We start from the raw sequence: 13,534 nt of genomic DNA on the forward strand, positions 1-13,534 counted from the left end.
CCCGCTGCCAACGAGAACTAAAAAGTTAGTGAACTATTTAAGGAAGTCGCCATCGATCCTTAAATCCGTTGGATTGGTATCTTCAGGAACGAATGGGACCGGCATTCGTCTGACTCTGAATTGTGTTCTAATCTGACAGTGTGGAAGTCAATTACACCGTGTCCTTGTCTCCGTATTCAGTTTTCAATCATTACCCTTAGTTAAAGCTTAAAAGAGACTTAACAATTACCCAAAAAAAAAAGGGTAAAAGGGGGAAAAAAACCCGGTGCGACGAAGAAACGTTGCTCTTTGGTTCGAACAGCCCACAGAGAGAGAGAGCGAGGGTTCTGCGAAGAGAGAGAGAGAGAGAGAGAGAGAGAGAGAGCGAGAGAAGGAGGGAAGAGAGAGAAACAGAAAGGCGGGAAGAGGGGGAGGGTGAGCAAGTTGGGCGATGGTGGAGGTATTGAGGTTAAGCCCATGCCTTGGAATCTATGTGTAAGGGCTAGGGTTTCAGACAATCTCCAAAACAAGGTAACTTTCATCTCTTTTGGCCAATTATGCCTTATGAAGCTGGTTTTTAAATTTCATTTGCCATTGTTAGGACTGTCTTCGACGCGTGTTCAATATTCTTCTTTTTTGCATTAATGGGGGTTTTTTTTTTTGGGTTGCTTTTGATACTCTTTTCTCTTATATATTTGACCCATTCCACTACGAGAAAATCATCAACTAGGGTTTTCTGTTTTCCTTAAGTAGCTCTACTGGTATTTATCTCAATTTGAATTTTCGAGGCTGTTTTCTATATTGGAATTTCGAGTTTCTATTTGGAAACGCTCTTTGTTTCCCTGCACTTTTTTTTTTTTTTAATCGGTTATTTTTATGGGGATTCTGTGTTAATATAGGGATTGATTAGTTGTCATTTTTTGATTTCGTTCAACCAGTTTATACCAATTTTTTCCCAGTTAGGATGCAATTCAGTGTTTTTTCCCCAGTTTAATTTGGTTTATCAAATCATAGTTTTTTAATATTTGGAAATTTGGTTACATTGTCTACGTTTTTGATTTTTATTTCTGCTTTTGCTGTTGTCAGTAATGGCTTATTCTTCATCGGGTACTTGGCAGCAAAAGATTCGAATCATGCCGCATCGATAGATTTGTCAGTTTTACCGGTAAATTTATAACTGCAGCGGTTTTTTTATTTGGAACCACAGCTTAAGTTCCTTAACATCTGCTTAACTGGTGCATTTTTTAAGCTGTCAATGGTTAATTTTTTGACTCAGTGACCTATTTATATCATTTTCTGCGACTGATGGTCTAGCATGCAGTTGATGCCATTTATTAAGATGAGATGTTTGTGAAGATTGAATTTTTAAAATAAAGTAATCTAAAATTGTTAAAGTTTATGAAATGATACTTCCACATGCTGCTTCAATAGCCATTATGAGTGGAAATATTTTTGATCATTCATTTACCATTTGTCGTCGTAACATTGTTATGTAGTCTTGAATTTATTTTCAGGCTCTTTAAAATTACATAGCATTTAGGCTTTGGCTTCTTGGTTATCATTTAAAATTTTAGATCCTCTTTGCTCTCTACATTTCACACTATCAATATACCGTCAAGATTGTGATTACTATTATTATTAGTTTCTGTTAGACTGTTGAACTTACATGGAATTTTATTTACAATGTAGAGTAGTTCTCTTTCTAATTTATATCTTCCTTACTGTTTTTGCTTGTTTAAATGTTGGTTGATTGATCATATCTGAAAGATGGAATGAAGCCGAAAAAGGAAAACCATGATATGAATGAATTGGTCCCTATTGCCATAAGCAAGTTTTTGTGTTTTACATATAGTTGAGATGACTGCATTTGTAGATGGCCAAAGTTAATGACTTACATTTGTAGGCAAAAGATGATGTATCTTTTCATTCTTGTGGTTTTGGGCTGCTTGATTACCATATGAGTAATATGTCCATAATACTTTCTTCAACTGACTTACAGCTTATGGGAGTCTCGAGAATAGTTTTATTGCTACTGTTTTGATAGTAACATTCATATTGTTACTGCTAAGGTTTCTTGAGTTCCCATTTTATTGATCTTGCTTCTATAAGGTAAAAGTACTTGTATATTGTTTGGACAAAATTGAAAGAAATTTGATGGTTTGACCAAAACCAGCCCTTTATTAATGTTGATTGATGTGTTATTTCCGTTTCCCGACATGCATGCACTCAGGCTGATTCTTATAAAATGACACCAATTGGTTACTAACGCCAACACTTTTGAGTCGAAAGTTTAATCATATTGATTACTAGGTTAATTTTGGTGATATCCTTTTAAGTAACCCTTAATGTTGATTGATTGAGGATTCTTTTTTAGAACAAAATTGATTATTCCATAAGCTTTGATTACTTTATAATTTACATGATTGTTGTTTGGAAAGAATACTTGTATGATTATTCTCTGCATGATTGTTCGTATTATTTTTCATAAATACCTTTATTTTTTTATTGTAGTTTTTTAAAAGGACAAAGTTATTACTGTTATTGTTATTAAAACACTTGGCAGTTTTTCTTTTAAGAAGTCAATTTTCTCACTTTTAAAGACCTTACAAAAAGCATTCTGCAGTTTTTCTAAGAAGCCAATTTTAACACTTTTAAAGAACTTACAAATTAATACACAGTTCCTCCACTAGTCAAGGGTGTTGAAAATTTCAAAATTCATTCTGGTCAGTCTTGAGAGAATATTTTGTGGAAAATGAAACGAGGATACATTGAACAGACACAATATATTCTTTCTTTGGGCTGATCCTTGTTGATTACCATATTAAACACACTGTAGGTGCATCTACAAATGGTAAATATAGGTTTATAAAATAAAAATAAAAAATAATTTTGGGTAGTGCTGGTGTACCTTAACCTTTGTTTTTTGCTGCAACAGGTATAACGGTCTTTCTAGTGGTCCTTTTAATGCCCTAAAATATTTATTTGTAAATATGACCTCATTTGAAGAACATTTTTCTTTTATATTTTTTTTTGGTGAGGTGGTGGTCGTGGGGGGGGGGGGATCCTAGACTAGATGAGGAACAGGAGGTCTCAAACTCGAAACCTCCTGGGGGCTAGGTTCTGCTGCACTAGCAGCTGTCCTCCATTTGAAGAATATTTATTAAAGGGTAATCTTCCGTAGCACTATGGCAAGCGAAGCGACACCTTTTTGCCCATACTTCTCATTCATATTGTTCAATATTTTGAGGGTAGTTATTGGAATTTCACAAACAAAGAAGATTGTACCAAATTCCTACATGACTCCTCCTCCCCCTCCCTCTCCGGCAGTTTCCTCTCGTCCTCCGTGTATAGGTCTCCAGCCGCACCTTCCCCCACCAAAGTGGCATAGGCCTCCTGCTCCAGGAATACACAACCAATATCTCTACTGGAACCGAGTTGTAACAGAAGCCGATCTGGAATTGCCCCAGCTCCAGCTCCCCCTTCGCCGTCTCTGTCTCTCCGACACACCTCCCCCGCCCTCTCTCTCTCTCTCTCTGTGTCTCCCCAATCCCCGCAACACCCCTCCCCCACCACCTGCTACGCCCCTTGCCCCTACCCCACCTCTACCCTCCCCTTTGCTGTGAGCCCCTGCCCTAGCCCCCTTGGTCTCCTGTTTTCATCCTCACCCCTTGCTGCATTGTGAGGCGCTGTTCTTGTCATGTTTAGTGAAGCAGAACCGAACCAAGGCGATATCACCCGGAGCGATTGAGGAACTCATTGGCTGGCTGGCCAATTTCGAGAAGTGCAACATAGAGCAAGCTCTGGCCACAGTGGATTTGGTGAGCTTGGAGATACCTTCCTCCTTCGTCGAGAAAAGGGATCGGCTCAAGAAGACCCCATTCTGGGGAACCCTGCTTCGGGCCAGTTCAAGACCCTCTTGCAGAAGGTCGAAGAAGAATTTGAGTTCTCTAACTCTCTTTCGATCACCGCCTGTTCCTCCATCTCTCGGGCATCCTTGGTTTTCTATCCAGGCTTCTAACCCAAACTCCTACCAACACACCCCAGGTCCCCAATCTCTCATGCCGCGGAGATTTCAAGAACATCTAAACAGCTCCGCCTTTGAAACACCCTCGTCCAATGTACACTATGAATCCAAGATTCCCCAGGTCTGATCAATTTCCAGAGCAATTTCATCTTATAAGGTTGTTTTTCTGTTGGCCTATGGACAAAGCTAGACTGTTAGGCTTCAATGTTCAGGTGATCACGAACATAGCTGATGCAGTCTTTACTGTTGGATTTCATGAAGAAGTCAGAGGTCTGGGAGTCGCAGTGGAGGGGGTAGAAAGAGAGAGAGTGAGCAGGGGAGAGGCAGAGCCGGAGGGGGCAGGGATTTGCTAAAGTGATTTATTTATAGTTCCTTCTGTCGTTTCTTTAATTGATTTCCTTCTAGCTGATCAAATGTTCTACACACATAATTAACATGCAGCATACTGGGTAGGCTTTGGAAGATGTTATTTTGGGGGTGATCTGAAGCCCACAAAAATATTTTTACTCCCTGTTTCTTTCTTTCCAACTTATTTAATGTAACTATTCCCCTGCCTTAAGCCAACCTCCTTTGTGATAGAGGTATTAGCTTCTGTATGACTACATCTAAAACAACAACTCAGCCTTATCCCAACTAAATGGGGTCGGCTACATGGATCCTTGCCCTCCAATCAGCGCTATTCAGTTTGTATGAATACATCTAAAAGTGGTAAATATTCATGAAGCAATTTCTTTTCTGATGAAAACATCTATTGTCAAATTTTGGTTATTTTGAGTATTTGAGTATTTCCTTTATTATAGTAAATTTTATGATATCTAATTTTGGTCATTTTGGCATCTTACTTTTTATGGTAAACCGACTGATTGATTACATTTAAGACATTCTCATCTGTTCACTGATTGGGTTTTCTTGCTGCTAAATTTCTACGTCTACTATTCTCTATGAAGTAAATTATAACATGTCCATGCATTTTCATTTTGGTAGACTCATCTTTTATGGCTTAAACCTGTTGACCAAGGATTTAGGGCTCGAGTACGATCGGATTGGTCACTGCTGATACCGAGTCAACTCAGCTGAGTTTCAGCTGGGTTGGTCCAAACTTGGGCACAAAAATGGTCCCCAAGTCTGTTTCAACAGCTGTTAGTTAAACGCGTTTAAAACAGCATACACATTTTCTCGGATTAAAATGTGTTTAGCCATTTTAAGTTCATAGATTCGGTAAAAAACGGGTTCGGTTCATTTAACCGTTTAATACGTGTTGCTGTTTTTTCTAAGTGGAAAAAAAGGAATGCTTTAACTTATATTCGACGGTATTTAAGTCTTTGAGTTGAGTCCGCCTTGCCCATGCAATGCGCAGGCAACGTAAAGAACCCTGGAAATGAACATGGTGAGCCATCCTTCTATATTTGCAACTCTTAGATCCCTCCTCTTCCTCTCTCTTTTCAATGTGGGATTAAGAGAGTGTCAGACAAGCTCAATGTCTTTCCTTCTTTTCAGTGGGGTTGGCAGGCATCTGCCATCCAGTCGCTCGTAGACCGTGTGAAGATTGAACTCATGACCATGACGTGCTGTCATATGTGGTCCTGCACTGCACTCCTGCCTTTTGATGGTTTGCATGAAGGATAGTCCCAGCAATTAAACTGGGTCAAAGTGTCAAACTAACATGAGTTACATGACCTTGATGTGCGTAAATCAAATGACTTGATTGGCCATTACCCATTGTCATTTTTTTTACACTTTGCACTTACACATGATATGAACATGATGCATTGGCATACCTCTCTCACAGTCCAGGGCCAGGTCCAATGATGGCGTTACCTCCACTAGGATCGAGGAACTGGAACCAACCTTAGAATTAGATGGGTCAAACTCTCAAGCCAAACTTGCAGTGTGTATATTTCTGTTTTTTGGTTCTTCCCCCCCCCCCCCCAACCAAAAGAAAAATAAAAAAATCTAAACGCTCAAAACCAACACTGTCCGTTTTTTGTTTGTTTTCTGTTCTGAAAATGTTTGACCATATTTTTGACCGTCCCATTCTAGTTTTGAGCCGTTTAAAACACGTTCATACAGAACATCGCTTTTTTTCTGTTCCCATTTAAAACACGTTCAACTGGGATTGGTTTTGGACAATCCTCAGTCAAATAAGTTATTCGGCTGATCTGATCCCTATCACCAAATCCATGTTGTTGACATGTTAATCCTGGTACAAATGCTACCATAATTGGTGAAAGTAATTAAAATTATTCTGATTTATTTTAAACATTAAAGCATGTAATTGAAAAAATCTGATCATTGTTGAAAGTTTGAATAGTTTGATCATATTAGGAATGAATCACCATAAATTTTAAGTTTGGCTAGTCTGACTTGAAAAGAATAAAATCATATATTTTATTTATTTGGGTTGCTTAACTAGTCGATTCTCATTTAGTTACACAATGTTTTTTTTATTTTATTTTATTTTATTTTATTTTATCAATATATGGACTATTTTCTGCAATTATGTTGTTATATGGAGGTTGAGTGAGGTGCCCCTTATTTTTTATAGACCAGGAGCCTCTGAATATTCACTCATGTCCTGGGAAATGTCTTTGTTGAGTAGAACATCTAGTAAACTAGATACTCCATTATGGAGAGCAGCATGAATGGACTACCTGGCAAAGTCATAAACTAAGAATCAAATCAAGTCTGTAACTGGGATACCCTTCAAAGTCTGGGTTCACCTTTGGTAGTGCAGTTCAATGAGGCTTGTGTAATGCTTTTTTTATGTTGATGTCATTGGTTATTGCTTCATCAGTTGCAGTTTTCACTCTCTAAGAATAAAATCATATATTTAATCAATCAGATTATGAAGTGATCTAACCAGTGAATTACAGGTGGACACTTCCAAACCACATCATAGTTCAGACAGAGTTCCTTTATTGTTTTGACTAACATTCCCACACTTTTGTGTAAATGTCAACTTTAGTTTCAAGGGTTATGCCAATTGCTTCAGTTTTCACAGGTTCCTGACTGTTTAAAATAACTTCAATGTTTAAATCAATTGCTGACCCAAATAATTGTGACCTGTGATAGTGAAAATACCTTTAAACCAGTTGCTTTGTACTCTATTAATTGAATGCCTTGAAAAGAAAGTTTTGGTATATTAATCTTTTAAAATCTTGGCTGTAGACTTATAAAAAATAATTTGGCTGTATTGTTTGCTGTAGCCTCACTACTGTAGTTTATATGATGCACAGGTATTGAGTGATCATTAGAGCTCATGCTATGAGTACTGTCACCAACAACATATTATTTTGAAGCTCCTCAATTTTATCTTAAGAAGGTTGTCGTGGACAAGGTATTGTACTCGAATTTTTTTTTGCCTCGATGCCTTCCTTTTCAGATATATAACAGAAAGCTATTTATCTCTCTTTTTGATCAAAAAAAAAAGAAAACATATGGGCTTATTAAAACCTATATAATTCTAAATGGCTTGCTGTATGCTGAATCATTTTCTCCATCTTTTTTTTTAAATGTTTCCTTCAAGTTCTGAGTGTATGCAAAGTATGGATTACAATATGAAACACTCTCAATTTACACTTTTGGTTTATTCTTTTTGGAAGCTAAACATGTGTTGTTGCCTGATTGCTTATAAAGAAGGAAAGAAAAGAAAAACCAAAGCCTGGTCAGTGAATAAAAAATGCACAAAAAGTTAGTCAAAGTTTAGGACCCCAGTTAATGAATTGTTGTTGCATCCTTTTGACTCTCGAAATTGTCAAGCAAGGTGTGAATTTGATTGAACACCCTTTTATTTGATTAACGCACTTATAGATTTGGCCAGAAATCTTTAGCCCAGGCCCTGTTCGGGCTCAGGGAGGGCCAGGGCAGGTTTGGGCCAACAGGGTCAAACTTGCACCCCTAGGTCTAATGATCTGATCCTTCTGGTTTAAAAATTTATTCCAATTCCAACTTTGAGTGGTGAAGACACCAAATTAAAAAATATTGTTTTCTTGGTTATTATTTGAGACGCACACTAGCACATTACATGATTATAAGATTGCCTTAAAAAAATCAAGCTATGCTTAAAAATCATCTATACGTGCAAATATACATCTTGTAGCAACTACTTTTATCCACCCTTTTTCTTATACTTATACCTTTTGTTACATCTGAACCAGTTTTTGATACTCTACCATACTAAGACCAAGATTTCATTGTAATGCACATTGTTCACCAAGTAGTGCAGAACATAAATCAGTAAAACACTCACAATAACCTTTTCCTATCAGATGGAGAGTTCGGATTTGCCGCATCATCCATTCACACAACACAGACTTGACTATTCTTTGCTAAGATAATGTACACTGTTGTGTGATCTAATCATACAATCGCTGGCTTTTGGATGTACACCAAATTAAAAAATATTGTTTTCTTGGCTATTATTTGAGATGCACATTGGCACATTACATGATTATAGGATTGCCTTAGAAAAAACTCAAGCTATGCTCAAAAGTCATCTGTACGTGCAAATATACATCTCGTAGCAACTGCTTTTAGCCACCCTTTTTCCTATACTTGCACCTTTTGTTACCTCCAAACCAGGTTTTGATACTATGTACCATACTAAGACCAAGATTTCATTTAAATATTTTTTTTCACCAAGTAGTGCAGAACATACGTCAGTAAAACACTCACAATAACCTTTTCCTATCAGATGGAGAGTTCGGATTGGCCGCATCATCCATCCACACTACACCGACTGACTATTCTTTGCTAATACATCAGATTTGTGTACATTGTTGTGTGTTCTAATCATACAATCATTAGCTTTTGAATATATTATATTTTATTCTATTGGTTAATCATAAACCAACTATGTGTTTAGCCAGCTTACAACGTCATATGTTGCAGAGAATCACCTGGGTATTGGTGTCAAAACACGATATTCCTCCCTCATTATAAACAACGAAGTGAACAGAAGAAGTAGCTTTAGCATGCTACAAGGACTATATACTTGGAGGTACTCTACCTGTTTGTGAAACAGTATGAAGCTTGAAGACTTTTTTACCTTGACCGAGATGAAGGATGGGCTCACTGCCCTTGCTAGAGTTGAAGAGCTAATCTCCATAATGCAGAAGGAGAAAGATTCTGTTCTGAAGAATGTCAGAGAGGCAGCAAGACAGTGGTCCACTGTTGCAAGTACCTTAGCAGCAACAGAGAGTAAGGACTGCCTTGATCGTTTTGTTCAGCTAGACGGACTCCACTTCCTTGACCATTGGCTTCAGGAGGTGCACAAATGTAGTGATGAAATCAGTGATAGTTTTGCGGAAGAGTCAATCACTTCACTTTTATCAGCACTTGAGAAGCTGCCCAAAGACAAGGAGAGATTAATTTCTTCTGGCATCAATGTGTCTGTGAAGGATCTTTTTGGCCACAAGAGCACAAGGGTTCAAGATAGGGCAAGAGCTCTATTTGAAGGTTGGAACCAGGTAAGGGATGATGATGCAGATCACCAAGATATTGGGAAACGTGGGGCATGCCTGGAGGATGAGATTACAGCTAGTGCAAAAGGAACTGCAGAGAGTGGATGCCCAGAACAGTCAGATGCCAGCGCTTCTCCTTTGATAGGAAGTGCTGATGAGGATAAGCATTTAATAGAGCCTTCTGGTGGTGAATTTCAGCGCTTACAAAGTTCCGATGGTTCTCATTATCGTAGTGTTGAAGATGCAAAGTTCCACATGTCTACAAATCAGCATACCTCTCTTGTACCTTCGAACCACGCAGATCAGGATGGATTTCAAGTATGTGCTCTGGAAGGCCAATCTATTGCAGAAGAATCCTCTTTACATCCTGCAGAAAAAACAGCCGGCACTGGGACATGCAGTTCTCCAGTTCTGCTGAAAGGTACTGCCGAGGGCAAGTCCTCGGATATTCTAGAGCTGAAAGATGCTGCAGAGGATGGGAAAGAAACAGATGGGGAGAAAGGTAGCCAAGATAATTCTGGTAGAGAGGAAACTGTTTCTGTTTCTACCTCATTGGGGTCCAAATGTATTTCGTCAACCGCTAATCATCTGCAGTCTGTGATGGAACCTGCTGCTGAAGAAACACTACTTTCTGAGGTAAAGGATGTGTCTGTTGATGATGGGTTGCTCAAGCATTCCAGAAGTACAGAAGATTTCAATACTGCAGGTCAAGGCGATGAATGTCTTTCTAATAGTTCACAGGACTTTCATAGTGACAGGCATAAATTGAGGAGGGCAGAGAGCCTGGAGACTTCCTTCTGCAGGGTTGAAGATGTTGGAGCCGTATCCAATGTTAAAGATCTTGCTGGTGAGTCTAGTTCAAAGGTATGCAGAAGAGAGGAATTGGCAATCCCTGCTGATGTCCCCAAACTGAAGAGGGATGCAAAAGCCTCTGGAAAGATAGAAAAGAGAAAATCAGAAATGGAACTTGAGTATGGAATGGATGATGCATTAGAATTGGCTCGGCAAGTTGCTAAGGAAGTGGAGAGAGAGGTAGTGGATAACAGAGAACCATTCTGCAGCTCCTCTTCTGAGAAAAATTCTGAAGGTGGAGTAGTTCTGCCTGGTAGTCCTGATTCCATAAATGATGAGAAGGACCAACTCATGACAGGGCCACAACATGATGTGCCAACCGGACACAATCTTTCTTGTGGGGCCTCTTCTCCAAAGGAGGATGAGAGTTTAATGAGTTCAAAGGATGTTGACACCAAACTAGAAAAGCGTACACAAGACCCTGGGTCCTCCCAAGTGAATGAGGCCGCTCAAGAAGCAGCAGGTAACAGTGAAAGGAGCCCGTGTGGTTTTGATCTTAATGAGGAAGTCTGCTCAGAGGAAATGGCTAGCTCACCAACTCCCAACTCTGCCCCTATTGCTGTATACACAACAAAAGCAACAGCAGCTACTGCAATTCCTGCAGCTCCTTTGCATTTTGAGGGGGTTTTGGGATGGAAGGGCTTTTCTGCAACCAGTGCTTTCCGTCGCCCAGCTCCGCGCAAGACTCCAGATGGTGAGAAGACTCTCTCGGTTGAAGGGAGCAGCCACAGTTCCAAGTACAGACAAGATGTCCTTGATATCGATCTGAATGTGGATGGGGCTGATGATGATGCTATCACAGACCCAACTTTTGCAAAACAAAACCCCGAGTCCTCGAGTCTCCCTTCTGGAGAATCTTCTGTCGAGGTAAGTTCAAGAAGAGCAGAGAGGCTTAAGTTGGACCTTAATCGTTCTGGTGACAATGAAGATGCTCCTTTATCTGATTCAAGGATGGAAGGCCAGTTCCTTCACCACCACAGAAACGGGCATCGAAGTCCATCCCCTGCCTCATCATCATCATCAAGGCAGCCTCCAGTGAGAAACTTTGATTTGAATGACAGCTCGTATTTCTTTGATGATACTTATGATCAGCGGAGGCTTGGTAAATCACCTTGCGAAGACATGAATGGACACACAGGTTTTAAGGTGGATGATCATTTCATGATAATGGGAAAGAAAGTGGACGTCAACCTAAAAGATTGTACACCTCAAACTCGTTCCTTCATACCAAATGGGCAGGTTGGTGAATCCTTGATGGAGACTGGCATGGCGAGATCTGGTGGTGGTGTTATGGCATCCCCAGCAATTGCTCACACAGCCTCACCTTCTCGGTTGTTTGGGTACGGTGGCCTGACAGCAGGGCCCTCCATGTCTGTCACACCAGCAGTGTATGGGCCTAGCAATGGTCCGTACATGGTAGATTCTAGAGGGGCTCCTGTTTTACTGCAGATAATGGGCTCCCCGGCAGCTGATCCACCTTCCTATTCCCGAGGGTCTTTCTTTACCAGCATGCCATCAGGTTTGAATGGGGTTGGGCCTTCACAATCTGGCATTGATCTCAATTCAGGCTTGATGATGGTTGAGGGCAGTGAGAGCAGGGAAGCAGCAGGGGGTTTGAGGGAGCTGTTTGTTCAGGGGCAGGGTGGGTCTGTGGAGGAGCAGATGAGGTCTGCCTCACTGCCTATGAATTCAAGGGTGGGAATCAGGCGGAAGGAACCCGACGGTGGGTGGGAATCATATCCGGTTGGTTATAAACGGCAAGCACCATGGAATTAGAAAGTTTTGTATTGTTTACCCAAGGCTCGCTTAATCCTTTGGGAGGAGCTCTGCCTTTTTAGGAAAGGATAACAGAAAAAGGTGCTTACATTACCAGAGATGGTGCAGAAGATAGATGAGCCCATTGGCTTATGTGGAAGGGACGTAGTTTAAACTTTAAACTGAATAAGGCTAGAGGATGGATGGATGGATTGGCAAGCAAGAGATGGGAGGAGTCGGTGGGAGAGAGGGGGGGAGAGGGGGGGGGGGCGCTTTAGTGTAGGCTTGATTGTTCATTTTTATTCTTATTTATTTTCTTGTTTATTTTTCAGTTCTTCATAGAAGGCCATTACAACCAGAAAGGGGAAGAATAGCTGGGTCACCTTGTCTCTCTGTAAATCTCTCATAAATATCAACAGGAAATGAAAGAATTGGGTTATCATTTACTCGGTATTTGCTGTCTATGCCTTGTAACTCTCCTGAAGCCAACTCATTGTACAGACTGTCACATTCATTCTGGGGAAATAGAGATTCTAGGCGTTCTATCTTTGAATTGCTTAACTGCATGTTTCTATTTTCAAGTGTCCCTTCTCTTTTCGGTCTTTGGAGCAGAAGACCAGTTCCAAATTCTCTCAAACAGGGGTTTCAGCTTTTGGCCCAAATACAGAGATGGAGCAATAGGGACCCCCATTAATTGTGTTGCCAGGAAAGGAACCCAATAAAATCAGGGCCAGGCGAGCATTTTTAACAAGCTGCACCTCATGAGTTGCTAATTTTTTTGCCAAATCAGATTAGCTGAGGGTTTTGTGTAGGTTCAAGTTATATGGTAAACCAAAATGTAGCCCACTTCATCCCACTACGATCAACAACCATATATGAGTATCATCAAGCCTCAAAGATTTGCCTATTTTAAGAACTGATTAGCAGCCTGATATGATCCCTTCTTAACCCTGTGATATATGACTTTGTAGGACTTGAGCCATAAATTTTTTATTTTTCATTTAAAACTTAAAAAAAAAATTGTTATCTTCGTAAACCATTGATTGGTGGCCAAATGCGACTTCTAAATTAGGAGTTAGGACCCATGAACCATCCAATTCTAATGGTGGGTTGGAAACCGCGGGATCCACCATGAATGATGAACCATATCCTTAGCAGGCCTGGGCCATGCATGTATGAGAGAGAGAGAGAGAGAGAGAAAGGAAGGACAACCAGAGTACATGTACATGGCGACGTGGGTCACACCTTGAGCACATCTACATGTGACCTCTGCAGAGATATATACATCAGAGAAGTCCACATTGAAGCAATCTCTTAGCCACAGCCGATCTACCCCACTTCCTTCAATTTTGTCCCATCGCCATAAACTTCAAATATCACAGCATCGTTCTCTCTCTCTCTCTGTATTTGATTGCTTTGGAGATGAGGATCTCAGATATGATTGCATCCAAATGGAACTACG

At 40.1% G+C, this 13,534-nt stretch overlaps 1 protein-coding gene across 3 annotated transcripts; it reads left to right on the plus strand.

Annotated features, from left to right (window-relative positions):
- Positions 1 to 365: 365 nt before the first annotated feature.
- On the plus strand, positions 366 to 12,615 carry LOC122658771. 3 transcript variants are annotated; one of them, XM_043853882.1, is made up of 5 exons: positions 366 to 510; positions 1,066 to 1,144; positions 7,240 to 7,340; positions 8,894 to 9,499; positions 9,563 to 12,615. In XM_043853882.1, exons 4-5 carry the CDS (start codon positions 9,028 to 9,030, stop codon positions 12,091 to 12,093), a joined length of 3,003 nt encoding a protein of 1,000 aa, XP_043709817.1. In that variant the 5' UTR covers positions 366 to 510; positions 1,066 to 1,144; positions 7,240 to 7,340; positions 8,894 to 9,027; the 3' UTR covers positions 12,094 to 12,615. The 3 variants fall into 3 exon arrangements, with proteins under 3 accessions (XP_043709817.1, XP_043709816.1, XP_043709815.1); XM_043853881.1 differs by having other exon boundaries at positions 8,872 to 12,615; XM_043853880.1 differs by having other exon boundaries at positions 8,894 to 12,615.
- The last annotated feature ends 919 nt before the right edge of the window (positions 12,616 to 13,534 follow it).

The sequence above is a fragment of the Telopea speciosissima genome, chromosome 4 (genome assembly GCF_018873765.1).
Source record: "Telopea speciosissima isolate NSW1024214 ecotype Mountain lineage chromosome 4, Tspe_v1, whole genome shotgun sequence".
Classification (NCBI taxonomy): Eukaryota; Viridiplantae; Streptophyta; class Magnoliopsida; order Proteales; family Proteaceae; genus Telopea; species Telopea speciosissima.